Source organism: Sminthopsis crassicaudata, chromosome 1 (assembly GCF_048593235.1).
Source record: "Sminthopsis crassicaudata isolate SCR6 chromosome 1, ASM4859323v1, whole genome shotgun sequence".
Classification (NCBI taxonomy): domain Eukaryota; kingdom Metazoa; phylum Chordata; class Mammalia; order Dasyuromorphia; family Dasyuridae; genus Sminthopsis; species Sminthopsis crassicaudata.
The window spans coordinates 236,465,515-236,491,409 of NC_133617.1; the positions used below are offsets into that span (position 1 = coordinate 236,465,515).

Below are 25,895 nucleotides of genomic sequence, written 5' to 3' on the forward strand. Positions count from 1 at the left end.
GCTGGAAGATGAATGGATGTCCATCAATTGGAGAATGGTTGGGTAAACTATGGTATATGAATGTTATGGAATATTATTGTTCTATAAGAAATGACCAACAGGAGAAATACAGAGAGGCTTGGAGAGACTTACATCAACTGATGCTGAGTGAAACGAGCAGAACAAGAAGATCATTATACACTTCAACAATGATACTGTACGAGGATGTATGCTGATGGAAATGGATTTCTTCAACATAGAGAAGAGCTAATCCAATTCCAATTGATTAATGATGGACAGAACCAGCTACATCCAGAAAAGGAACAATGGGAAATGAGTGTAAACTGTTATTTTTACCTTCTGAATCCAATTCTTCCTGTGCAACAAAAAATTCGGTTCTACACACATATATTGTATCTAGAATATACTGTAATATATTTAACATATATAAGACTGCTTGCCATCTGGGGAAGGGGGTTGGGGGAGGAAGGGAAAAAATCTGAATAGAAGTGCAAGGGATAATGTTGTAAAAAATTACCCATGGATATGTACTGTCAAAAAAATGTTATAATTATAAAATAAAATTAAAATTAAAATATATATATATATGAGGGAGTTCAACATTTACTTCTCTAGTGGACAGCAGAGGTTAAGGGAATTGTCCAGGGTCACATAGCTGATAAGTGTCAGACATCAAATTCATTTCTGCTTGACTTGGCCTGGGCACCTTGCTACCTCCTACAATACTATGGTCAGGTATAAATTGTTCTTCCATTTCTGTTCACTTCATTCTGAATTAATTCATATAAATCTTCCTAAGTTTCCTGGGAACAAGCCCCTTCATTTCTCACAGTACAATGATCACATAATATAACTTGTTCATTCATTCCCTAAATGATGAGCACCCACTAAGATTCTAATTCTTTACCATCTCAAAAAGAGAGATAAATGTATAAATCCTTTGAGTTTACTATGATTAGGACTAATACAAACTTTAATCTATTCTTCCTATAACTTTCTTATTTTCCTGCTGAGTGAAATATATTTGTCTGAACTATCTATGTATGGATTCTTCTCTCTTTTGGCTAGGACAAATATGAGTGAGAATCAAGTTCAAGCCTCTAATCCTACTCATTTTTTCTTGTTTGGATAGATTTCTACTTGCCAAGACTGATAAATAATGTAACTTAGCTTTCCTTTCCTTACTCCCTGAAAGCATTCCTTTTACCTTCCCTTTCCATTTTCTAAAAATTCAATTTTCTTTTCTTTTTGGTTCTATATTTTTCCTCCCTTCCTCACCTCCTACATATCAAGATACAAAACACACACACACACACACACACACACACACACATACCCCCCAATAAAAAAAAGTATCAAGATGTTACAATTATATATAATTGTACAAAATAATTAGTTATGTCCAAAAGAAAAAAGAACAAATATATTGTCCAATTTGTATTTTGAGTACGTTCATCTCTCTAGAAATTGATTTTGTCATAAGTCTTTAGAATCATGATTTCTCACTCTGTTGATCAAAGTTTCTAAATCTTTCAAAGTTGACAGTCTTTACAATATTTTTGTTATGGTACATTTTTTTCTCCTGGCTTTGCTCACTTCATGTTGCATCAATTCATGTAAGTCTTCCCAGATTTTTCTGAAACTACTTCTTTCACCATTTCTTACAATTCAGTAGAATTCTATTGTTCAATTATTTCCCATCTAATGAGCTCCCCCTCAGTTTCCAATTCTTTCATACCACAAAAAGAGCTCCTATAAATATTTTTGAACATATAAATCCTTTTATTTTTTTCTTTGATATCTCTAGGATATAAAATTAGTAGCAGTATTAATGGGCCAAAGTACATGCAAAGTATAAATAGATTTTTGGGCAGAGTTTCAAGAAGATGCTTTCCAGAAAGGCTGGTAGACCACAGCTCTGCATTAAAATATCTGTGTTCCCACATGCTCTCCAGCATTTATCATTTCCCTTTTTGTCAAATTAGCCAATCTAATGTGTTTATCACAGAGTTGTTTCAATTTATATTTTGCTATTCATAGCTTAGAGCATTTAAAAATATTTCTTCCTTTGAAAATGTTGTTTCTATTTTTTACAAAAAAGACAGTGGTTCTTATTCTTACAAATCTGACTAAGTTTTTCTTATAAATAAGACTTATCAGAGAAACTTACTACAAACATTCTTTCCCCAAAGTTCTACTTCTCATCTAATTTTGGCCATATGAGTTTTCTTTAGGCTAAAACTTGGATATTTTATGTAATCAAAATTGTACATTTTACTTTTAGTGAATATCTTATTTCTTGTTTGGTCAAGAATTCTTCACCTTTCCATAAATTTGATAGATAAATTTCTCCTATGCCCCTATGATATGAATCTTTATGTCCAAATTACATACCCACTTGGAACTTCTTTTAATATGTACTTTAAACTCCTGGTTTAAATTTAGTTTCTACCACACTATTTACCAGTTTTTCTAAAAAGCTTTGTCAAATAGTGAACAATAGGGTACTGTGATCACATGCTTCTCTCTATATATGTGTATCTAGGTATCTAATTCAATCTCTCTTTTTCTTACTTCAGATCAGACTCTTTTGATGTTTATAGCTTTGTATTATCTGGTACCACTTATACTCCTTTGTTCCCATTTTACTTCATTGATTGCATTAATATTCTTAACTTTTATAAATCTAAATATATTTCATTTATTTAAAGAGTGTTTTGTAATTGTGTTCCTATATTTCTTGCATGCATCTTGGTAGGTAGATTAAGTATTTTAAACTCTCCTTAATTATTTAAATGAAATTTCTGTTTCTACATCTTCCTACAAAATTTCAGTTAAATTTTTTACAATGCTGATGATTTCTGTGGGTATAATTCACTTGTAACTTTGCTAATGTTGTAAATTGTTTTAAAATTTTAAGTGCACTTTCTGAGTTTTCTAAATAAATCATTATATTATCTGTAAGACCTAATAGTTTCTTTGTATTTTGCCTATGTTTATTCCTTCAACTTCAGCTTTGACAATCATCCTGACCTATATTGTGCCAATGGACTCTAATGATTCTGAAGGAATCTCTGAAGGAAAGAGTGAGGCTGATGACCTTGCACAGCTCAGCCTTACTTAAATCCAATTCACTTGCAATTAAAGACCTCATCTTCTTGATTTCATTAGTCTTCTTTGAGACTGAAAGATGAAAAATAATTTCTTAATTTATTTTTTCTCCTTGTATTGCTATAGTCCACATTTCTAGATGCCTAGTGAATAGTAATGTTAATAATGATTTAACCTTCCATCATATTGGAAAGGCTTCTACCTTAGCCCCATTACAGATAATGCTAGCTCTTACTTATAGATATATGCTACTTATCATTTTCAGGAAAGTCCCATTTATTCCTACATGTTCTAATGGTTTTAATAAGAATAAGTGCTGTATTCTGAAAAATCCTTTTTCAACATCTATTTAAATAATCATATGATTTTTTGTTTTTTGTTATCAACATGGCCTATTAAGTTTATATTTTTAATGTCAAACCAGCCCTACATTCTTAATTCAAATTTAGGCTGATCAATAGTTGTAGCGAGCTATCGTCTCCAGAAGCTGCTGGATCGCTCTCTGGGAAGAGATCTGCTGTGTCTACTCAAATCTCTCAGACAGATTCTTCTTCCTGTAACGAACCGTTGTCTCCAGGCAGTTGCTGTTAACTCTTGTCCAGAGAAGTGACTTCCCTTCCTGCAGAGAGCCCCGTCAGGCCTGATGCAATGCAGACACTTCTCCTTGAATCCTGGCTCTGAATCTCCTCCAGCTCTTATCCTTCTCCAGGCAGACTCACTTTCCAGGCCCACTGTTCTCTCTTTTATTCTCCCAGAGAATAGGCGTGGGATAATGCAAGGGCTTCTGGGAAGAACCACCTCAGCCAATGAGCCTGCTCCTTCCATCAAGTCAACCTGAGTTCTCACCTTGTAATTGTCCAACCTGAATTCTCACCTTGTCACTATCCAGACAACCCGAGTTCTCACTTAGTAATCCTAACATCTCCCCCTTTCTTTTGATTTAAAACATAGGACAGTCATGACCTTGAAACATAAATCCATCAATATGGGAAGTATTACAGATAATTACATAAATTACATAAGCACATAGTAACATAGTAACGTAACACATGCTAGAAGTATATAACATAATCATAAATTGAAAATTTATAAATGTCCATAAGTCCATTGTCCATTAGTCTCATCTTGTGTGAGGAAGTCCAATGATTCCTGCTGGTTTTTAAAGTTTTTTAACAGTCTTCTTATTATCCATGCTCTTTCAGTGTCAGATGTTTCTTAGATCTTCTCCTTTATTTTGAGGTCTTTCTCTTTTTCTGTCTCTCTCTGATGGACAAGGCGAATATGACTCGTTGGCACCCATCTGATTCCTTCTCCTCCTGAAGAAATACAAGCAAACCCTCTCCCCCAGGCAGTTAACCTATCTGGTTTCCTTCTATTTACCACTTTCTAAATCTCTTCTCATCATCTGGCAATTACATTGGAATTGTTTGCACTGGACACAGCCCTGTTGGTTTAAAAGGCCTGTATTCTCCCCAAGTGTAATCCATTTTTGCAATCTGATTGCCTTTTGGCTCACTTATCAGGTAATCCGTTTCTGCCATGTGATTGCTTTTCTGCTGGTTGATTAAATCAGAGTCCTGGCCTTCTAAAGGTTCTTTGGGTATAACATCAGCTGCCATCATGCCCCAAGTCTTTTTTGCCTGGGGCCCTGGACCTGGGCTCCTCATCCCATTTCCCTGAATTATTCTACACTCTGATGCCCAATGGAGTCCTCTGTTGCATTTTGGACATGGGGTTTTAGGTCTTCTCTCACCCTGTTTCCTCACTGTATCTCCATACCTACACTGAGCTCTTAGATGTCCAATTTTTCCACATTGAAAACATCGCCGAGTTTCTCTAGAAGGCCTTTGCCAGGAGGGACCCTGTTTTTGCATGTTCATCATTGTCTGGGTGTAAAAAGCATTTGTTCCCACTGTAGCACAGCATCTTATGATCTCCTCTAAAGGAGCATCTTTGTCTAATCCCCATATAATTCTTTTGCAAATCTCATTGGCATTTTCCTTAGCCAGATGTCTGGTCATTATTTCTGTAGCTGCATTTTCTCCAATAGTTCTTTTGACAGCAGTTTGCAAACGTCCCACAAAATCTGCAAAAGGTTCATTGGGACCTTGCTGTATTTTAGTGAAAGCCTCTCCACGATCTTTCTGTCCAGGAAGGACACCCCAAGCTTTTATTGCAGCCTTAGCAATTTGCTCATATATTGTCATGGTATAATTAATCTGTTCTGAATTCTCTCCATACTGACCTTCACCAGCTAAGTGCTCAAAAGTGAATTGTGTGTTAACTCCTATTTCCAAATTGCATCTGACTTGAATTTTACATAATTCATGAAATTCCGCAAGCCATAATAAATTTTCTCCAGGTTCCAGACATGTCCTTGCTATGGATTTCCAATCATTCGGGGTTAGGACTTCATAAGACAAACCATCTAGTAACATTTTGACATAAGCTGATGTAGCCCCATAAAGGGTACAACCTTTTTTCAAATCCTTAATTTTATTCAAATCTAAAGGTGCATATCTTCTCCTTTTTTTACCTACAGAGTCAATATTTTCAATCACAGGATATGCATGTATAAAATCACTTATATCCTGTCCTTCTCTCTTAGCTTTAACCAATGCTTTTTCTAATCTTGTCATAGGCTTAGGCTGCTTCACAGGCAATTCTGTTTGTGTTTCTGCCTCTTCCTCTCCTCCTTCTTGCTCCACCCATGAAAGGTTAATTGAGGGAGGAGATGGGAGGTGCTCCTGTTGCTGTTGCTCAAAATTGTACTTAACTTCATTGTTATCTGATTCATCCTTTTCACCTAGTTTAGTTGACACTTCCCCATTTTGCTCCTTCATCTCTTCCTTTAGAATAACATTTTTTAAAGCCATTTGGATTAAATTGTAGGTATGAATTGTATCTTTGGAAACTGAGTTTGGTCTGGAACCAAAGGGTAAAATGTCACAAAGGTAATTGTACTGTTCACCTAATTGCTCTCCTACTAATTCCCATTCATCTGGATCCAATTCTTCTTCCAGAGAAAAAGAAGGACATATAACCTTCACAGTTCTTAAAAGTTCAGTAATCTCCTCTAAAATTATAATCAATCCTTGGCTTTTCATAACCTTGATGATGCTCTCTAAACATTTTCCTTGAACAGAAGGTGTTTGCCGCATTTCACTATAAGAGATTGCTGGTTTAGCCCTTAAGAAGTTAAGTTCCTTATTTATCTATTAGCACGCTCACTTAATCTTTAACAAAGTTTCCTCGTTACTCACGGTTCTGGGTCAGAGAGACTGAGATCTAGATCGGAAGCTTTTCCACTGGAATCAGGACCGTGTCTGTCCCTGTTCGGGCGCCAAATTGAGAAGGTCTGGTCTAGCTCCTCTTGTCAGGATAAGCAAAAGTCCTTGCCCCACGTGTGGACGCCAATTGTAGCGAGCTGTCGTCTCTAGAAGCTGCTGGATCGCTCTCTGGGAAGAGATCTGCTGTGTCTACTCAAATCTCTCAGACAGATTCTTCTTCCTGTAACGAACCGTTGTCTCCAGGCAGTTGCTGTTAACTCTTGTCCAGAGAAGTGACTTCCCTTCCTGCAGAGAGCCCCGTCAGGCCTGATGCAATGCAGACACTTCTCCTTGAATCCTGGCTCTGAATCTCCTCCAGCTCTTATCCTTCTCCAGGCAGACTCACTTTCCAGGCCCACTGTTCTCTCTTTTATTCTCCCAGAGAATGGGCGTGGGATAATGCAAGGGCTTCTGGGAAGAACCACCTCAGCCAATGAGCCTGCTCCTTCCATCAAGTCAACCTGAGTTCTCACCTTGTAATTGTCCAACCTGAATTCTCACCTTGTCACTATCCAGACAACCCGAGTTCTCACTTAGTAATCCTAACAAATAGTGTCTGATCTTTGAATTATATATTGCTGTCTCCCAACTGATAAATAGTTTAAAATTTTTGCATCAATATCATGAGGGAAATATTCTGTAATTTTCTTGATATTTTCTTTTGAATTTTCCTAGTGTAAATACAAAGACTAATTTTGCATCATAAAAGAAGTTTGTGATAACCCCTTATATATTTTAAAAGTATTTTCCCCCCTGAGGCAATTGGGGTTAAGTGACTTGCCAAGAGTCACACAGCTAAGAAGTGTTAGTGTCTGAGACCACATTTGAACTAAGGTCCTCCTGACTTCAAGGCTGGTGCTCTATTCACTGTGTTACCTAGTTGCCCCATAAAAATATACTTTATGTAGTACTAAAATTATTCTTTAAATGTTGGATACTATTTGCATGTAAATCTGTAAGATCCTAGGGTGGTGTTCTTTGAAAGTTCATTTACTGCTTCTTCAATCTCTTTTTTCAAAGATAATTTTATTTAAATATTCTATTTTATATTCTGTTAATGTGGGTTTTACATTTTTATTGTAAATTTTCACCCAGTTTATTTAGATCAATACTTTTATTGGCACAAATGTGGGTAAAACAGCTCTTAATAATTCTTTTTAATCCTTTTTCATTACTTATAAACTCACTTTTTCATTTTTGGTGTGGTAATTTGATTTACGGATTATCTATTTTGCAGGTTGTTGTTTTTTAATAGTTACTTGTTTTATTTATTAGTTCAATACTTTTTGCTTTATTAATTTTGCTAATTTCTCCTTTGATATTAAAGATTTCTATTTTGGTGTTTTATTAAAGATATGTTAATTCATTGATTTGCAGTATTATATAAACATGATGTGGCCATTAATCTGTTCTTTCTGTTTTTGAAAAAGCAGTCTAAAGTTACAAATTTCCCCCTATTGTTTTAGCTGGCAAAGATGGGTTTTATTCTGATTGTTATTATTATTCTATATAACTTGTTTTTGACCTGCATATTTTTTTAGGATTAGACTATTTAAGAAGGAAAAACAGAAGTAGTAAGAAGCAGAAAGATGTAAAAAGGGGGAGGGGCTTTAAACAGAGAGGACTGTTTGAGGGAGATGATCAAAAGCAAAATACTGGAGAGAAGGGAAGAGGAAAAAAAAGAGAAAAGCATAACTAATGTTAAATAACGTGGCAGGGTATGCAGAATTAGTTATTTTAACTGAATGTGGATGGGATGAACTCTCCTATAAAACAGAAGCAGACAGCAGACTGGATTGAAAGCCAGAATTCTACAATATGTTGTTTACAAGAAATACATTTAAAGCAGATGATGCATACAGAGTGAAGGTAATGGACTGGAGCAGAATCTATTATGCTTCAGGTGAAGTAAAAAAAATCAGGATAGTGATCCTGATCTCAGATCAAGTAAAAGCAAAAATAGATCTAATTAAAAGAGATAAGGAAGGAAACTATATCTTAGTAAAGGGTACCATAGATAATGAAACAATATCAATACTAAACATATATGCACCAAGTAGTATAGCATCCAAATTCCTAGAAGAGAAGTCAAGAGAGCTGCAGGAAGAAATAGATAGCAAAGCTATACTAGTAGGGGATCTCAATCTTGCTCTCAGAACTAGATAAATCAAACCACAAAATAAATAAGAAAGAAGTTAAGGAGGTAAACAGAATGTTAGAAAAGTTAAGATTTTAACATATTTAACATGTATTGGACTACCTACCATCTAGGAGAGGAAGTGGGTGAAAGGAGGGGAAAATTCAGAACAGAAGGTTTTGCAATGATCAATTTTGAAAAATTATCAATGCATACGATTTGTAAATACATTTTTTAAAAAGTTAGATATGATAGACTGTGAAGGTCTGAAACTCTTGAGCGAATGCATTGGGGTCGGACAATTGAGCACTTGAGGCTAATTACCAATTGGACAATACTCTATAAGAATATGATTGGAAAATGGCCCTTCCTACTATCCCGTGCTGGCCCAATCGTTAGGTGTATACAGAGAATTGTGGGAGGGACTAGGAAGTGTAGAAAGACTAGCCATGGTCACTTCTGCAAAGGAGACAACAAGGTGAGGTCGCAGAGATTCTACGGTTCCACTCTCTTCACTTCCACCAATAAAGACCTAGAATAAAGACTTTTGCTTATCCTGACTCCAGCTGATTCTAAGGTACCCTAACGCAGTCACCACAATAGATCTTTGGAGAAAATTGAATGGAGACAGAAAGGAGTACACTTTTTTCTTGGCAGTTCATGGAACCTATACAAAAATTGACGATGTATTAGGGAATAAAACCTCAAAATCAAATGCAGAAAGGTAGATCATGATGCAATAAAAATTACGTTAAATAAAAAGTGAGGGCAAAATAGACCAAAAATTAATTAGAAACTAAATACTCTAATCCTGAACAATGAATGGGTAAAACAATAAATCATAGACACAATCAATAATTTGATCCAAGAGAATGACAATAATAAGACAACATACCAAAATTTGGCAGCAGCCCAAAGCAGTAATAAAGAAAATTTTATATCTCTAGATGCTTAATTGTATAAAATAAAGAGAAGATCAATGAAATGGGCCTACAACTAAAAAAGCTAGAAAAGAATAAATTAACCCCCCCAATTAATATCAAATTTGAAATACTGAAAATAAAAGAGATTAATAAATTTGAAAGTAAAATAAACTATTAATAAATTTTTAAAATTAATTTTATAATTATAGCATTTTTTTGACAGTATATATGCATAGGAAATTTTTTACAACATTATCCCTTGTACTCCCTTCTGTTCCGAATTTTTGCCTTCCTTCCTTCCACCCCCTCCCCAGATGGCAGGTATTCTCATACATATTAAATATGGTATAGTATATCTTAGATACAATATATGTGTGTAGAACCAAATTTTGTTGTTGTTGCAAAGGAAGAATTGGATTCGGAAGATAAAAATAATCTGGGGAGAAAAACAAAAAATGCTAACAGTTTACACTCATTTCCCAGTGTTCCTTCTCTGGATGTAGCTGATTCTGTTCATCACTGATCAATTGGAATTGGATTAGCTCTTCTCTATGTTGAAGATATCCACTTCCATCAGAATATATCCTCACACAGTATCATTGTTGAAGTGTATAATGATCTCCTAGTTCTGCTCATTTCACTCGGCATCAGTTGATGTAAGTCTCTCCAAGCCTCTCTGTATTCCTCCTGTTGGTCATTTCTTACAGAACAATAATATTCCATAACATTTATATACCATAATTTACCCAACCATTCTCCAATTGATGGACATCCATTCATCTTCCAGTTTCTAGCCACTACAAAAAGAGCTGCCACAAACATTTTGGCACATACAGGTCCCTTTCCCTTCTTTAGTATTTCCTTGGGATATAAGCCCACTAGTAGCACTGCTGGGTCAAAGGGTATGCACAGTTTGATAACTTTTTGGGCATAATTCCAGATTGTTCTCCAGAATGGAGAACTCCACCAACAATGCATCAGTGTCCCAATTTTCCCACAACCCCTCCAACATTCATCGTTATTTGTTCCTGTCATCTTAGCCAATCTCACAGGTGTGTAGTGGTATCTTAGCGTTGTCTTAGTTTGCATTTCTCTGATCAATGGTGATTTGGAACTCTTTCATATGAGTGGAAATGGTTTCAATTTCTTCATCTGAAAATTGTCTATTCATATCCTTTGACCATTTATCAATTGGAGAATGGCTTGATTTCTTATAAATTAAAGTCAATTCTCTGTATATTTTGTAGATGAGGCCTTTATCAGAACCTTTAACTGTAAAAATGTTTTCCCAATTTGTTACTTCCCTTCTAATCTTGTTTGCATTAGTTTTGTTTGTACAAAAGCTGTTTAATTTGATGTAATCAAAATTTTCTATTTTGTGATCAATGATGATCTCTAGGTCTCCTTTGGTCACAAATTCTTTCCTCTTCCACAAGTCTGAGAGGTAAACTATCCTATGTTCTTCTAATTTATTTATGATTGCATTCTTTATGCCTAAATCATGGACCCACTTTGATCTAATCTTAGTATGTGGTGTTAAATGTGGGTCCATGCCTAGTTTCTGCCATACTAATTTCCAGTTTTCCCAGCAGTTTTTGTCAAATAATGAATTCTTATCCCAAAAGTTGGGATCTTTGGGTTTCTCAAACACTAGATTGCTATTTTTATTCACTACCTTGCCCTGTGAAATTAACGTATTCCACTGATCAACTAGTCTATTTCTTAACAAATACCAAATAGTTTTGGTGACTACTTCTTTACAATATCAAGTACAGCTAGACCACCTTCATTTGATTTTTTTTTCATTACTTCCCTTGAAATTCTCCACCTTTTGTTCTTCCAGATGAATTTTGTTGTTTTTTCTAGGTCATTAAAATAAAATAGTTTCTTGGGAGTCTGATTGGTATAGCACTAAATAAATAGATTAGTTTAGGGAGTATTGTCATCTTGATTATATTCGATCGGCCTATCCAAGAGCACTGAATGTCTTTTTAATTATTTAAATCTGACTTTATTTTTGTGGCAAGTGTTTTGTAATTTTGCTCATATAATTCCTGACTTTCCTTTGGTAGATAGATTCCCAAATATTTTCTACTATCGACTTATTTTGAATGGAATTTCTCTTTGTATCTCTTGCTATTGGATTGTGTTGGTGATGTATAAAAATGCTGAGGATTTATGTGGATTCATTTTGTATCCTGCAACTTTGCTAAAATTTTGAATTATTTCTAATAGCTTTTTAGCAGAGTCTTTGGGGTTCTCTAAGTATACCATCATGTCATCTGCAAAGAGTGATAATTTGATTTCCTCATTTCCTACTCTAATTCCTTGAATCTCTTTCTCGGCTCTTATTGCCGAGGCTAGCGTTTCTAGTACAATATTGAATAGTAATGGTGACAGTGGGCAACCTTGTTTCACTCCTGATCTTACAGGGAAAGGTTCCAGTTTATCGTCATTACATATGATGTTTACTGACAGTTTTAAATATATGCTCCTTATTATTTTAAGGAATAGTCCATTTATTCCTATACTCTCAAGCGTTTTTAGTAGGAATGGATGTTGTATTTTATCAAATGCTTTTTCTGCTTCTATTGAGATGATCATATAGTTTTGTTAATTTGGTTATTGATATAGTCGATTATGCTAACAGTTTTCCTAATATTGAATCAGCCCTGCATTCCTGGTATAAATACCACCTGGTCATAGTGTATTATCCTGGGAATGATTTTCTGTAGTCTTTTTGCTAATATTTTATTTAAGATTTTAGCATCAAATACTCATTAGGGAGATTGGTCTATAGTTTTCTTTCTCAGTTTTCAGCCTACCTGATTTAGGTATCAGTACCATGTCTGTGTCATAAAAGCAATTTGGTAGGACTCCTTCAATCCCTATTTTTTCAAATAGTTTATACAGCATTGGAGTTAGTTGGTCTTTAAATGTTTGATAGAATTCACATGTAAATCCAACAGGTCCTGGGGATTTTTTTCTTAGGGAATTGGTTAATAGCTTGTTCTATTTCTTTTTCTGAAATGGAACTACTTAGACTATTTACTTATTCCTCTGTTAATCTGGGAAAGCTATATATTTGAAGGTATTCTTCCATTTCATTTAAGTTATCCAATTTATTGGCATAAAGTTGAGCAAAGTAGCTCCTAACTATTGTTCTAATTTCCTCTTCATTAGTGGTGAGTTCTTCCTTTTCATTTTTAATACTAATAATTTGCTTTTCCTCTTTCCTTTTTTTAATCAGATTTACTAAGGTTTTGTCTATTTTGTTGGTTTTTTCATAGAACCAACTCTTAGTTTTAATTAATTCAATAGTTTTTTACTTTCAATTTTATTAATCTCACCTTTTATTTTTAGAATTTCAAGTTTTGTGTTTGTCTGGGGGTTTTTAATTTGTTCCTTTTCTAGCAATTTTAGTTGTAAACCCAATTCGTTGACCTTCTCTTTCTCTATTTTATGCAAGTAATTCCCCTTATCACTGCTTTGGCTGTATCCCACACATTTTGATATGATGTCTCATTATTGTCATTTTCTTGGGTGAAGTTATTAATTATGTCTATGATTTGCTGTTTTACCCTATCATTCTTTAATATAAGATTATTTAGTTTCCAATTATTTTTTGGTCTATTTTCCCCTGACTTTTTACTAAATGTAATTTTGATTGCATTGTAGTCTGAAAAGGATGCATTTACTATTTCTGCCTTACTGCATTTGATTTTGAGGTTTTTATGTCCTAATATATGATCAATTTTTAAATAGGTTCCATGAACTGCTGAGAAGAAAGTGTACTCCTTTCTGTCTCCATTTAGCTTTCACCAAAGATCTATCTTATCAAACTTTTCTAGTATTCTATTTACCTCTTTGACTTCTTTCTTATTTATTTTGTGGTTTGATTTATCTAATTCTAGGAGTGCAAGGTTGAGATCTCCCACTATTATAGTTTTGCTGTCTATTTCTTTTTGAAGCTCTCTTAATTTCTCTTTTAAGAATTTAGATGCTGCACCACTTGGTGAGTATATGTTTAATATTGATACTGTTTCATTATCTATGCTACCCTGTAGCAGGATATAATGCTGTTCCTTATCTCTTTTAATTAGATCAATTTTTGTTTTTGCTTTATCTGAGATGAGCATGGCTACCCCTGCTTTTTTGGCTTCACCTGAAGCATAGTAGATTCTGCTCCACCCTTTTTCTTTTATTTTAAATGTATCACCCTGTTTCAGGTGTGTTTCCAGTAAACAACATATAGTAGGATTCTGTCTTTTAATCCAGTCTGCTAACTGCTTCCTCTTCACATTTATGGTTAGAATGACTAATTCTATATTGCTTGTCATCCTGTTAACCCCTGCTTTTCTTTTTTCTTTACCTCTTACCCCCTTACCCTATTAAACTTGTGAACACCACTTGCTTTTTACAGTTCTCCCTTTTTAGTATCCCTCCCCCACCTTAAAGTTTCTCTTCCTATTTTACCCCCTTTTCACACAATTTCTGTATTCCCTTCCCCTTAGCTTACTCCTTCCCTCTCACTTTTCAATGAAGTGGAAGAAGTTTCACCATAAATCGAATATGTGTATTGATACACACTATGTTCATCTCCCTCCTTTCTTTCTCTCAGATATAATAGGTTACCTTTGCCTCTTCATGAGATGTAGTACCACCACTTTACCTTTTTTTATGATATAATTTCCTTTCCACCTCCAGTTTCTAGGACAAATTATACATGTGTTCTTTACATATCTTTATGACAGAAATATAGTTCTCAAGATTTTTTTTTACCTTTTTAGAAATCTCTTGAGTTCTGTATTTGAAGATCAAACATTTTATGTAGGTTGGTTTTTTCATCAAGAATTGATGGAATTCACTTATTTCGTTAAATGTCCATCTTGTTCCTTGGAAAACGATGCTCATTTTTGCTGGGTAAGTTATTCTTGGCTGCATACCAAGTTCCTTAGCCTTTCGGAATATCCCTTTGCTCTTTTAATGTGGACGCTGCTAGATCCTGGGTTATCCTTATTGTGGCTCTTCCATATCTGAATTGCTCTTTTCTAGCAGCTTCCAATATTTTTTCCTTTGTCTGATGGTTCTTGAACTTGGTCGCTATATTTCTTGGCATTTTGATTTTAGGGTTCCTTTCAGTAGGTGATCGATGAATTTTTTCAATGTCTATTTTACCCTCTGTTTCCAAAACATCAGGGCAGTTCTCTTTGATAATTTCCTCAAAAATAGTGTCCAGGCTCTTTTTTTTCCCTCACATTTTTCAGGGAGTCCAATTCTTCTCAAATTGTCTCTCCTGGATCTGTTTTCCAGGTCTGTTGTCTTTCTAATAAGGTACTTGACATTCTTTTCAATTGTTTAGTTTTTCTGGTTTTGCTTGACTATCTCTTGGTTTCTCCATGAGTCTTTCATTTCTACTTGTTTGAGTCTAAAGTGAGTTTTTTTCTTCTATGGAATTTTTTTTCCATTTCATACATTTCATTTTTTAGAGAGCTGTTTTCTTTTTCCAGCTCACTAATCCTATTTTCCTTGGAGTTGTTTACCTTTTCTAATTCACTAATTTTGTTTTTCAATGATTTGATTTCTTTATCTGTAATGTGCTGTTGTCTCCAGAAGCTGCCAATCGCTCTCTGGGAGGAGATCTGCTGTGTCAACTCAAAACTCTCGGACAGATGCTTCTTCCTACAGAGAGCAGCCTCAAGTCTGGTCCAGAAATGTAGCGAGCTGTTGTCTCCAGAAGCTGTCAGATCGCTCTCTGGGAAGAGATCTGCTGTGTCTACTCAAATCTTTCAGACAGATTCTTCTTCCTGTAGTAAACCATTGTCTCCAGGCAGTTGCTGTTAACTCTTGTCCAGAGAAGTGACTTCCCTTCCTGCAGAGAGCCGACTTCCCTTCCTGCAGAGAGCTGTGTCAAGCCAGATGTAGTGCAGAGTCTTCTCCTCTTTGTCCTTCTCCAGTCCAATCTGCTCTCTGGGCCCAATGTTGTCTCTTTTATCCTCCCAGAGAATGGGCGTGGGATAATGCAAGGGCTTCTGGGAAGAACCACTTCAGCCAATGAGCTTGCTCCTTCTATCAAGTCAACCTGAGTTCTCACCTTGTAATCGTCCAGACAACCTGAATTCTCACCTTGTCACTGTCCAGACAACCTGAGTTCTCACCTAGTAATCCTAACACAGAAACAACTGCCTTTTTCCTCCAGAGCTGCCCTCTTTTTTGTTGTTTTGTTTTGTTTTTATTAATTTTTATAATTATAACATTTCCTTTGACAGTACATATGCATAGGTAATTTTTTTTATATATAACATTATCCCTTGTACTCCCTTCTGTTCCGAGTTTTTCCCCTCCTTCCCTCCACCCCCTCCCCTAGATGGCAGGCATTCCCATACATATTAAATATCTTATAGTATATCCTAGGTACAATATATATGAGCTGAACCGAATTTTGTTGTTGTTGTTGTTACAAAGAAAGGATTGTATTCACAAGGTAAAAATAATCTGGGAAGAGAAACAAAACAAAACAAAACAAAAAAAACAATGCTCACAGTTTACACACATTTCCCAGTGTTCCTTTTCTGGATGTAGCTGATTCTGTCCATCATTGATCAATTGGAATTGGATTACAGAGCTGCCCTCTTTATCCTCCCAGAGAATGGGCGTGGGATAATGCAAGGGCTTCTGGGAAGAATTACTTCAACCAATAAACTTGCTCCTCCTAAGCATGCAAACTCTTCCCCAGGAAAGGCCAGAACTAGAGAATTGTCAAGTACCGACTTAGCACTTAGTAAGCACCCAATATCTCATTGTCTCATTAGCACTTAGTAAGAACTTAACATCTCCCCCTTTCTTTTGATTTAGAACATAGGGTGAGCATAACCTTGAAACATAAATCCATCAATATGGGAGGCATTACACATAATTACATAGATTACATAAACACATAGTAACAGTAACATAATACATGCTAGAAGTATGTAACAAATAACATGATCAAATAATCATAAATTGAGAATTTATAAATGTCCATAAGTCTATTGTCCATTAGTCTTGTGTTAGGAAATCCAATGATTCCTGCTGGTTTTTAAAGTTCTTTAACAGTCTTCTTAATAGCTGTGTTCTTTCAGTGTCAGATGTTTCTTAGATTTTCTCCTTTGTTTTGAGGTCTTTCTCTTTTTCTGTCTCTCTACAATGGACAAGGCGAATACGACTCGTTGGCACCCATCTGATTCCTTCTCCATTTGAAGAAATACAAGCAAACCCTCTATCCCAGGCAGTCAACCTATCTAATTTCCTTCTATTTACCACTTTTTAAATCTCTTCTCATCATCTGGCAATTACATTGGAGTTGTTTGCACTGGACGCCCTGTTGGTTTAAAAGGCCTGAATTCTCCCCAAGTGTAATCCATTTTTGCAATCTGATTGCCTTTCGGCTGACTTATCAAGTAATCCCTTTCTGCCATGTGATTGCTTTTCTGCTGGTTGATCAAATCAGAGTCCTGGCCTTCTAAAGGCTCTTTGGGTGTAACATCAGCTGCCATCATGCCCCAAGTCTTTTTTGCCTGGGGCCCTGGACCTGGGCCCCTCATCCCGTTTCCCTGAATTATTCTACACTCTGATGCCCAATGGAGTCCTCTGTTGCATTTTAGACATGGGGTTTTAGGTCTTCTTTCACCCTGTCTTCTCATTCTATCTCCATATTTACACTGAGCTTTTAGATGTCCAATTTTTCCACATTGAAAACATCGCCGAGTTTCTTTTAGAAGTCCCTTGCCAGGAGGGACCCTGTCTTGCCACGTTCATCATAGTCCGGGTGTAAAAAGCATTTGTTCCCACTGTAGCACAGCGTCTTATGATCTCCTCTAAAGAAGTATCTTTGTCTAATCCCCATATAATTCTTTTGCAAATCTCATTGGCATTTTCCTTAGCCAGATGTCTGGTCATTATTTCTGTAGCTGCATTTTCTCCAATAGTTCTTTTGACAGCAGTTTGCAAATGTCCCACAAAATCTGCAAAAGTTCATTGGGACCTTGCTCTATTTTAGTGAAAACCTCTCCCAGATCTTTCTGTCTAGGGAGGACACCCCAAGCTTTTATTGCAGCCTTAGCAATTTGCTCATATATTGTCATGGTATAATTAATCTGTTCTGAATTCTCTCCATACTGACCTTCACCAGCCAAGTGCTCAAAAGTGAACTTTGTGTTAACTCCTATTTCCAAATTGCATCTGACTTGAATTTTACATAATTCATGAAACTCCGTAAGCCATAACAAATTTTGTCCAGGTTCTAGGCATGTCCTTGCTATGGATTTCCAATCATTCGGGGTTAGGACTTCATAAGACAAACCATCTAGTAACATTTTAACATAAGCTGATGTAGCCCCATAATGGGTACAACCTTTTTTCAAATCTTTAATTTTATTCAAATCTAAAGGTTCATATCTTCTCCTTTTTTGACCTACAGAATCAATCTCTTCAATCACAGGATATGCATGTATAAAATCACTTATATCCTGTCCTTCTCTCTTAGCTTTAACCAATGCTTTTTCTAATCTTGTCATAGGCTTAGGCTGCTTCACAGGCAATTCTGTTTGTGTTTCTGCCTCTTCCCCTCCTCCTTCTTGCTCCACCCCTGAAGGGTTAATTGAGGGAGTAGATGAGAAATGCTCCAGTTGCTCAGAATTGTACTTAACTTCATTGTTATCTGATTCATCCTTTTCATCTAGTTTAATTGACACTTCCCCATTTTGCTCCTTCTTCTCTTCCTTTAGAATAACATTTTTTAAAGCCATTTGAATTAAATTGTAGGTATGAAGTATATCTTTGGATATTGAGTTTGGTCCGGAACCAAAGGGCAAAATGTCACAAGGGCAATTGTAGTGTTCACCTAATTACTTTCCTACTAATTCCCTTTCATCTGGATCTAATTCTTCCTCCAGAGAAAAACAAGTTTTCACAGTTTTTAAAAGTTCAGTAATATCCTCCAAAATTAAAATCAATCCTTGGCTTTTCATAACTTTGATGATGCTCTCCAAACATTTTCCTTGAACAGAAGGCGTTTGCCCCATTTCACTATAAGAGATTGCTGGTTTAGCCCTTAACAAGTTAAGTTCCTTATTTAGCTATTAGCACGCTCACTTAATCTTTAACAAAGTTTCCTTGTTACTCACGGTTCTGGGTCAGAGAGACTGAGATCTGGATCGGAAGCTTTTCCAATGGAATCAGGATCGTGTCTGTCCCTGTTCGGGCGCCAAATTGTCATGGTCCGGTCTAGCTCCTCTGAAGGGCTCAGAATAAGTCCTTGTCAGGATAAGCAAGAGTCCTTGTCCCACGTTGGGCGACAATTTGTAATGTGCTGTTGTCTCCAGAAGCTGCCCATCACTCTCTGGGAGGAGATCTGCTGTGTCAACTCAAATCTCTTGGACAGATTCTTCTTCTTGTAGAGAGCTGACTTCCCTTCCTGCAGAGAGCAGCCTCAAGTCTGGTCCAGAAACAACTGCCTTTTTCCTCCAGAGCTGCCCTCTTTATCCTCCCAGAGAATGGGCGTGGGATAATGCAAAGGCTTCTGGGAAGAATTACTTCAATCAATGAACTTGCTCCTCCTAAGCATGCAAGCTCTTCCCCAGGAAAGGCCGGAACTAGAGATTTGTCAAGTACAGACTTAGCACTTAGTAAGCACCTAATATCTCATTATCTCATTAGCACTTAGTAAGAACCTAACCTAACATTTATCCACTCTGTCTTTAAATGTGTGGGATGACTTCTCCAGGCTCTCTTGACAAGCTTCCCTTTCCTTTTCCCATTTCTCTTCTAGCTCTCTTGTGAGAGCTTTTTTGATTTCCTTTATGAGAGTCTTATGTATTGAGGAGCAGATCATATCCCCCTAAGGGATTCCTATGGAGAAAATCTGCTTTTAGTCTCCTCAGTGTTTGAAGTCTACTCTCTCTCCATACAGAAGCTGTCAATGGTTAGAGCCCTTTTAAATTTTTTGTTCATTTTGTCAGAGCAGGAATCAAAGAAAACAAATTGACAAGAAAAACAATTGGTCTGTTTTTTTGGGGGGAAAGGGGCTAGATGGTGTTAACGAGCTTCCTCTACAGATTGTGGGAGACAGCAGTGAGGCACGAACAGGCTGCATCTGTGCTCTGAGGCTCTAAGTACGCTCTGAGTCACTCTGGGTGGGGGTGGGAGTGGCCAGGTCCCAAGAGACTATAGCTTTCTGGGATTTTCCTTCACCTCCAGTGAAGCACCTCTCTGTTGCTCCTGGCTTGCTGCCAAGACAGAACATCCACACTGGGGTAAAAGTCTTTTCACATTAATAAAATTGAAAATAAGAAAACTATTGAATTAATAAAACTAAGAGCTGGTTTTATGGAAAAAAAAATCCCCAACAACATAGATAAACTGTGAAGGTCTGGGCTAGCTCTTGTGAAGGGCTCAGAATAAGTCCTTGTCAGGATAAGCAAAAGTCTTTGACCCACGTTGGGCGCCAAATTGTAAAGATCCGGTCGTCTCTAAGTTTATCCTTCCAGACTGCCATCTCAACTCACTCTCCCAGACTAGACTCTCCTTCCAGACCACTGTCTAAACTCAATCTCCCAGTCAGATTCACCCCTTGCCCTACTGCCCTCCTCTTTTATCCTAGCAGAGAATGGGCTAGTGAGAACTCAGGGGCCTGTGGGAAGCACTTCAACCAATGAACTTGCTCCCTCTAAAGGTGCAAACTCCTTTAAACATGTAAACTCTACCTCAGAAGGCCCAAGGTGTAAATTCCCTTCAAAGGCCTGAACCAAAGGTGTGAATTCTGAGCCAGAGAATTGTTTAGACAACCTGAGTTATCACCTTGTAATCCTAACAATAAACCTTTAGTTAATTTGATTAGAAAAAAAAGAAAAAAAAATCAACTTGTTAGTCTCAAAAGTGAAAAGGCAGAACTTTTGACAGATAAAGAGGAAATTAGAGCAATAATTACGAGTTATTTTGCCCAACTATATGTCAATAAATTTGATAATCTAAAAGAAATGGAGGAATATCTATAAAAACATACACTACCCAGGTTAACAGAAGAGGAAACAAATTATTTAAATAGTCCCATTTTAGAAAAAGAAACAGAACAATCTATTAACCATCTGCCAAAGAAAAGAATCTCCAGGACCAGATGGATTTACATGTGAATTCTACCAAATATTTAAGAAACAATTAATTCCAATACTGTTTAAACTAATTGAAAAAACAGGGAAAGAAGGATTACCAAATTCCTTTTATGACACAGATATGGTGCTGAAAGGTAGAGTGAAAACAGAGAAAGAAAATTATAGACCAATTTCCCTAATTAATATTGATAAACAAATCTTAAATAAAATATTAGCAAAGAGATTACAGCAAGTCATCCCCAGGATAATACATTATGACCAAGTAGGATTTATACTCAGAATGCAGGGCTGGTTCAATATTAGGAAAACTATTAGCATAACTGACTATATCAATAACCAAACTAACAAAAAATATATAATTATCTCAATAAATGAAGAAAAAGCATTTGATAAAATCCAATTCCCATTCCAATTCAAAACATTAGAGAGTATAGGAATAAATGAACTTTTCCTTAAAATGATCAGTAGCATCTATTTAAAAGCATCAGCAAGCATCATATGTAATGGGGACAAACTAGAACCATTCCCACTAAGATAAGAAATGAAACAAAGTTGCCCACTATCACCATTACTATTCAATATTATATTAGAAATGTTAGCTTTGGTAATAGGAGAAAAAAAAAAAGAGATTAAAGGAATTAGAGTAGGTAATGAGGAAACCAAATTATCACTTGTTGCAGATGACATGATGGTATACTTAGAGAATCCTAGAGAATCAATTAAAAAGCTACTAGAAACAATTCACAACTTTAGCAAAGTTTCAGGATACTAAATAATTCCACAAAAATCATCAGCATTTTTATATATTACCAACAAAGCCTAGCAACAAGACATAAAAAGAGAAATTCCATTTAAAGTAAGTATAGATAATGTAAAATATTTAAGAATCTGCCAAGGCAAAGTCAGGAACTATATGAACACAACTACAAAACACTTTCCACACAAATAAAGTCAGATTTAGTAAGTAGAAAAAATATCAAGTGCTCATGGGGAGGCCAAGCAAATATCATAAAATGACAATACTACCTAAACTAATCTACTTATTTAAAACCATGTCAGCAAACTCCCAAGAAATTATTTGACATATTTAGAAAAAATAATAACAAAGTTCATCTGGAGGAACAAAAGTTCAAGAATTTCAAGGGAAATTGATAGGAAAAAAAATGCAAATGAAGGTAGTCTAGCTGAGCCAGACTTAAAAGTATATTATAAAACAGCAGATATCAAAACCATTTGGTACTGGCTAAGACATAGACCCAGTTGACCAGTGGAATAGGTTATATTCATAGGATAAAACAGTCAATAACTATTGTAATCTAGTATTTGACAAACATAAAGATAAGAACTCACTATTTGACAAAAATTGCTAGGAAAATTGGAAACTGGTATGGCAGAAACTAACATTGACCCACACCTAACACCACATACCAAGATAAGGTCAAAATGGATTCTTGATTTAGACATAAAGAGTGTTATTGTAAGCAAATTAGAAAAACATAAAATAGTTTCCCTCTCAGATCTGTGGAAAAGGAAGGAATTTGTAACCAAAGAAGAACAGAAACTCATAAATGAACACTAAATAAATAATTTTGTTTATAATAAGCTAAAAAGTTTTTGTACAAACAAAACTAATACAACAAAATTAGAAGGGAAGCAATAAATTGGGGATATATTTTTACATTTAACGGTTCTGATAAAGGCCTCATTTCTAAAATATATAGGTAGAGAATTGACTTAAATTTTTAAGAATTCAACTCATTCTCCCAATTGATAAATTATTTATAAATTGATAAAACTATGAACAGAAAATTTCAGATGAAGAAATTAATACCATTTCTAGTCATATAAAAAGGTGCTCTAAATCACTATTGATCAGAGAAATGCAAATTAAGACAACTCTGAGATAACACTACATACCTATCAGATTGGCTAAAATGACAAGAAAAGATAATGAGTAAGGTTGGAGGGAATAAGGGAAAACTGGGACACTGATGCATTGTTGGTAGAGTTGTGAACAGATCCAGCCATTCTGGAGAGCAATCTGGAACTATACTCAAAAAGTTATCAAACTGTGCATACCCTTTGATCCAGCAGTATTTCTACTGGGCTTATATTCCAGATCTTAAAGAAGGACCTGTGTGTGCAAAAATGTTTGTGGCAGCCCTTTTCATAGTGACTAGAAACTGGAAATTGAATGAATGTCCATCAATTTGGAGAATGGCTAGGTAAATGATGGTATATGAATGTTATGGAATATTACTGTTCTGTAAGAAATGACCAACAGGATAAATACAGAAAGGCTTCGAGAGACTTAGATGAACTGATGCTAAGTGAAATGAGCAGAACCAGGAGATCATTATACACTTCAACAACAAGACTATAGGATGATCAATTCTGATGGAAGAATCTATCTTTGGCAATGAGAGTTGTTGTTAATTCAATGATTCTCAAATTAATTTTTCTCCTTCTGTTCTCTGGATCAATTATTTTTCATATGAGTTATTTCAGACTTTCTTCAATTTTGCAGAATTTTTATTCTTTTTCTTATTTCCTAATGTCTCATGGAGTCATCACCTTATATTTAGTCAACTGTAATTTTTAAGGAGTTATTTTCTTCAGTTAAGTCCTATCTGTTGATTTCCCCCATTTTTCCCTCTATTAATATCATTTGATTTTTTTTTTAAAATTCCACTGCAACTTTATTTTGTTAGGCTAATACTAAAACTAATTCACCACACTTCTACTGGGATCAAAGCTACACAACTATGTTTCTGTAACTTGTTCCTTGAAAAATACATAGCTACAGCTCATGTTTGTGACTGTTCCTATCCACTCTGTAAATGAGACTCAGAACTTGGTAGCAGGTGACAGAGCCGCCAGATAGTACTAATTCCTGAACCCAGAGCTAATTGGCTTGTGATCTTTTTCTGTCCTGGTTCCATGTCTTGGCCTTCTTCCAATTCCTGGGTTCTGGGAATAATTTGAACTCAGTCCTAGCCAGCCTCTCCCTAAAGACCACTCTCTACTTGTCCCTCTAAACTGCCTTTGACTGAAAGAAATTTATTCATTTTGGCCTTTGTTTTCCCAATCAGACTTTAAGTCTGGTACACTTTTGAGATTGTTAAAAAGCTACACTATCTTTATATGTATTTGAGAAAAAAATTAAATAATATTAATTGGAAGAAAAAAAAATAGTGGAGAGCTAGGGTATAGGCCACTAGATGGCTCAGGGAATAGAGCACTGAGTCTGGAGCTAGGAAGGCCTGACTTCAAATTTAGTTTCAGACATTAATTAACTATGACCTTTGACAACTTATTTTACCTCTGTTTGCCTTAATCCATGGAGAAAGAAATGACAAATTAATCCATATCTCTGCCATGAAAATGCCATATGGGGATCATAAAGAGTCATATGAAACTGAATAATATAAACAAAAGTTGTATTGCTCTCTTGATCTGCCATCTTGACTCTCCCTGTTTCCATAATTCTCATGACATCAAGAAGACACAAAAGAAATACTCTCAGACCTTCTATCCCATTGAATTCTTTCTAGGACACTTGATAATGACAGGTTTCAGAGACAACAAAAATATAATCCCACCACATTAGAATACAGTTTTTTCTTTGTTTAATCTTTCTTAATGTTTATTAATGTTTGCCTCTTTATATTTCTGATTAATTTTAAATTGCAAAGTTCTATTAAACTCCTATACAGTATTCTTTTCATCATAAATTCCTGGAAGAAGAGAACATTATACACAGCAACAAGAAGATTATACAATGATCAATTATGATGGACTTGGCTCTTTTCAACAGTGAGGTGATTCAGGTCAGTTCCAATGACAGAGCCATCTGCATCTAGAGAAAGGACTATGGGGACTGACTGCAGATCACAACATAGTATTTTCACTTTTTGTTGTGAATTTTATATGTACTTTGCCCTCTGGTTCTATATTATGGCAGTTTTCTTTTAAGATTTCTTGAAATGTGAAATAGAATTTTGGTCATGGCATTCAAATAGCTTAATGATTCTTAAATTTCTTTTTCTCCTCTCTTTTTCTAGGTCAGTTGATTTTTGCTATAAGATACCTTATATTTTCTTCTACATTTTCAGTCTTTTCACTTGGTTTAAATATTTCTTGTTGTCTCATGGGGTTTTTGGTTTCAATTTGGTCTATTCTAATATTCAGGAAACTTAAGTTGGACAAGCTTTTACATCTTTTGTGCCCAAGCAGTTATTTCCATTTCTGATTCTTTCTTCTATAACTCTCATTTCTTTTCCATGTTTTCTCTTCAAAAGGATTTTAATTTCATTTAAAAAAACATTTTAGCTCTTTAAAAAAAATGCTTGCTTCATCTCTTCAAGGAATTCTAGATGTATTTGTTCTTGGGTTGTGTGTGGGTTTTTTGTTTGTTTTTTGGGGGGTTGGGCTTTGCTTTGTAGGTATTTTGTATATATCTAAATATATTTGTGATGTACATAAAGTTAGAATTCGAGTTCCTAAAAAGAGCTACTTTTTTTGTATTAGCATTTAGTAGATTAAGTGGTACAATGTATAGATTAATAAATGCCTGTTGATTGACTCTTTGATTATAACCACCTGTGAAATTAACCTGAGATGAAGAAAAACAAATACAGCAGAAGAATCTGCTACTGTGTAATAAGTAGTTTTACCACTTAAGGACTCCATCTCCTTCTCTGCAAAATGAAGGGGTCAGCCTCATTAACCTGTAAGGTTCCTTAGAGTTTCAACTTTCTACAAGTTTATTAATTGCCAAAATAACATATTCTTTACATATTAGATGATGTAGACACACTGATTTTCTGTATAATCCAATAATCCTATAATCCAAACTATTCCCAAACCTGACATTTCATCTTCTTATTTTACATTAGAAGAGCCTATATACTTACAATTCACTCCCTCATCTTGTATCTTCCTTCAAGGCTCAATTCTGTCTACCTCTTCCTCATGGAAAATTTTACATATCTCCCAAAAGATTTTTGCCCTCAAATTATTAAAAATTATGTCCCCCTAAATCCTACCCTCAGTTTCTGATTTGGTTGAACAAGATAGTAAAAATTCACATCACTACTTAAATTGTGAAAAGCAAGACTTTCATTAATACATAACTCTGGGTTACTTAAAATACAATTCTCTTCTAGCACTAGCCATAAGAAATGCTGTCAAGTCTGCTGATATAGTATCAAAATAATTCTGAGGTAATTTAATATCAAAATACCTA

The 25,895-nt window shown here is 35.4% G+C and overlaps 2 protein-coding genes across 15 annotated transcripts in view; both read right to left on the reverse strand.

Moving 5' to 3' along the window:
* On the reverse strand, positions 1-25,890 carry LOC141548070 (endogenous retrovirus group K member 5 Gag polyprotein-like). The gene is made up of 2 exons (XM_074276864.1): positions 15,615-25,890; positions 1-15,582 (listed from the first exon to the last, which is right to left on the reverse strand). Exon 2 carries the CDS (start codon positions 6,270-6,272, stop codon positions 4,524-4,526), a length of 1,749 nt encoding a protein of 582 aa, XP_074132965.1. The 5' UTR covers positions 6,273-15,582; positions 15,615-25,890; the 3' UTR covers positions 1-4,523.
* OSBPL1A (oxysterol binding protein like 1A) overlaps positions 1-25,895 on the reverse strand; it is a 305,323-nt gene that overhangs the window by 164,548 nt on the left and 114,880 nt on the right. The gene's annotated exons all lie outside the window — the stretch shown is intronic.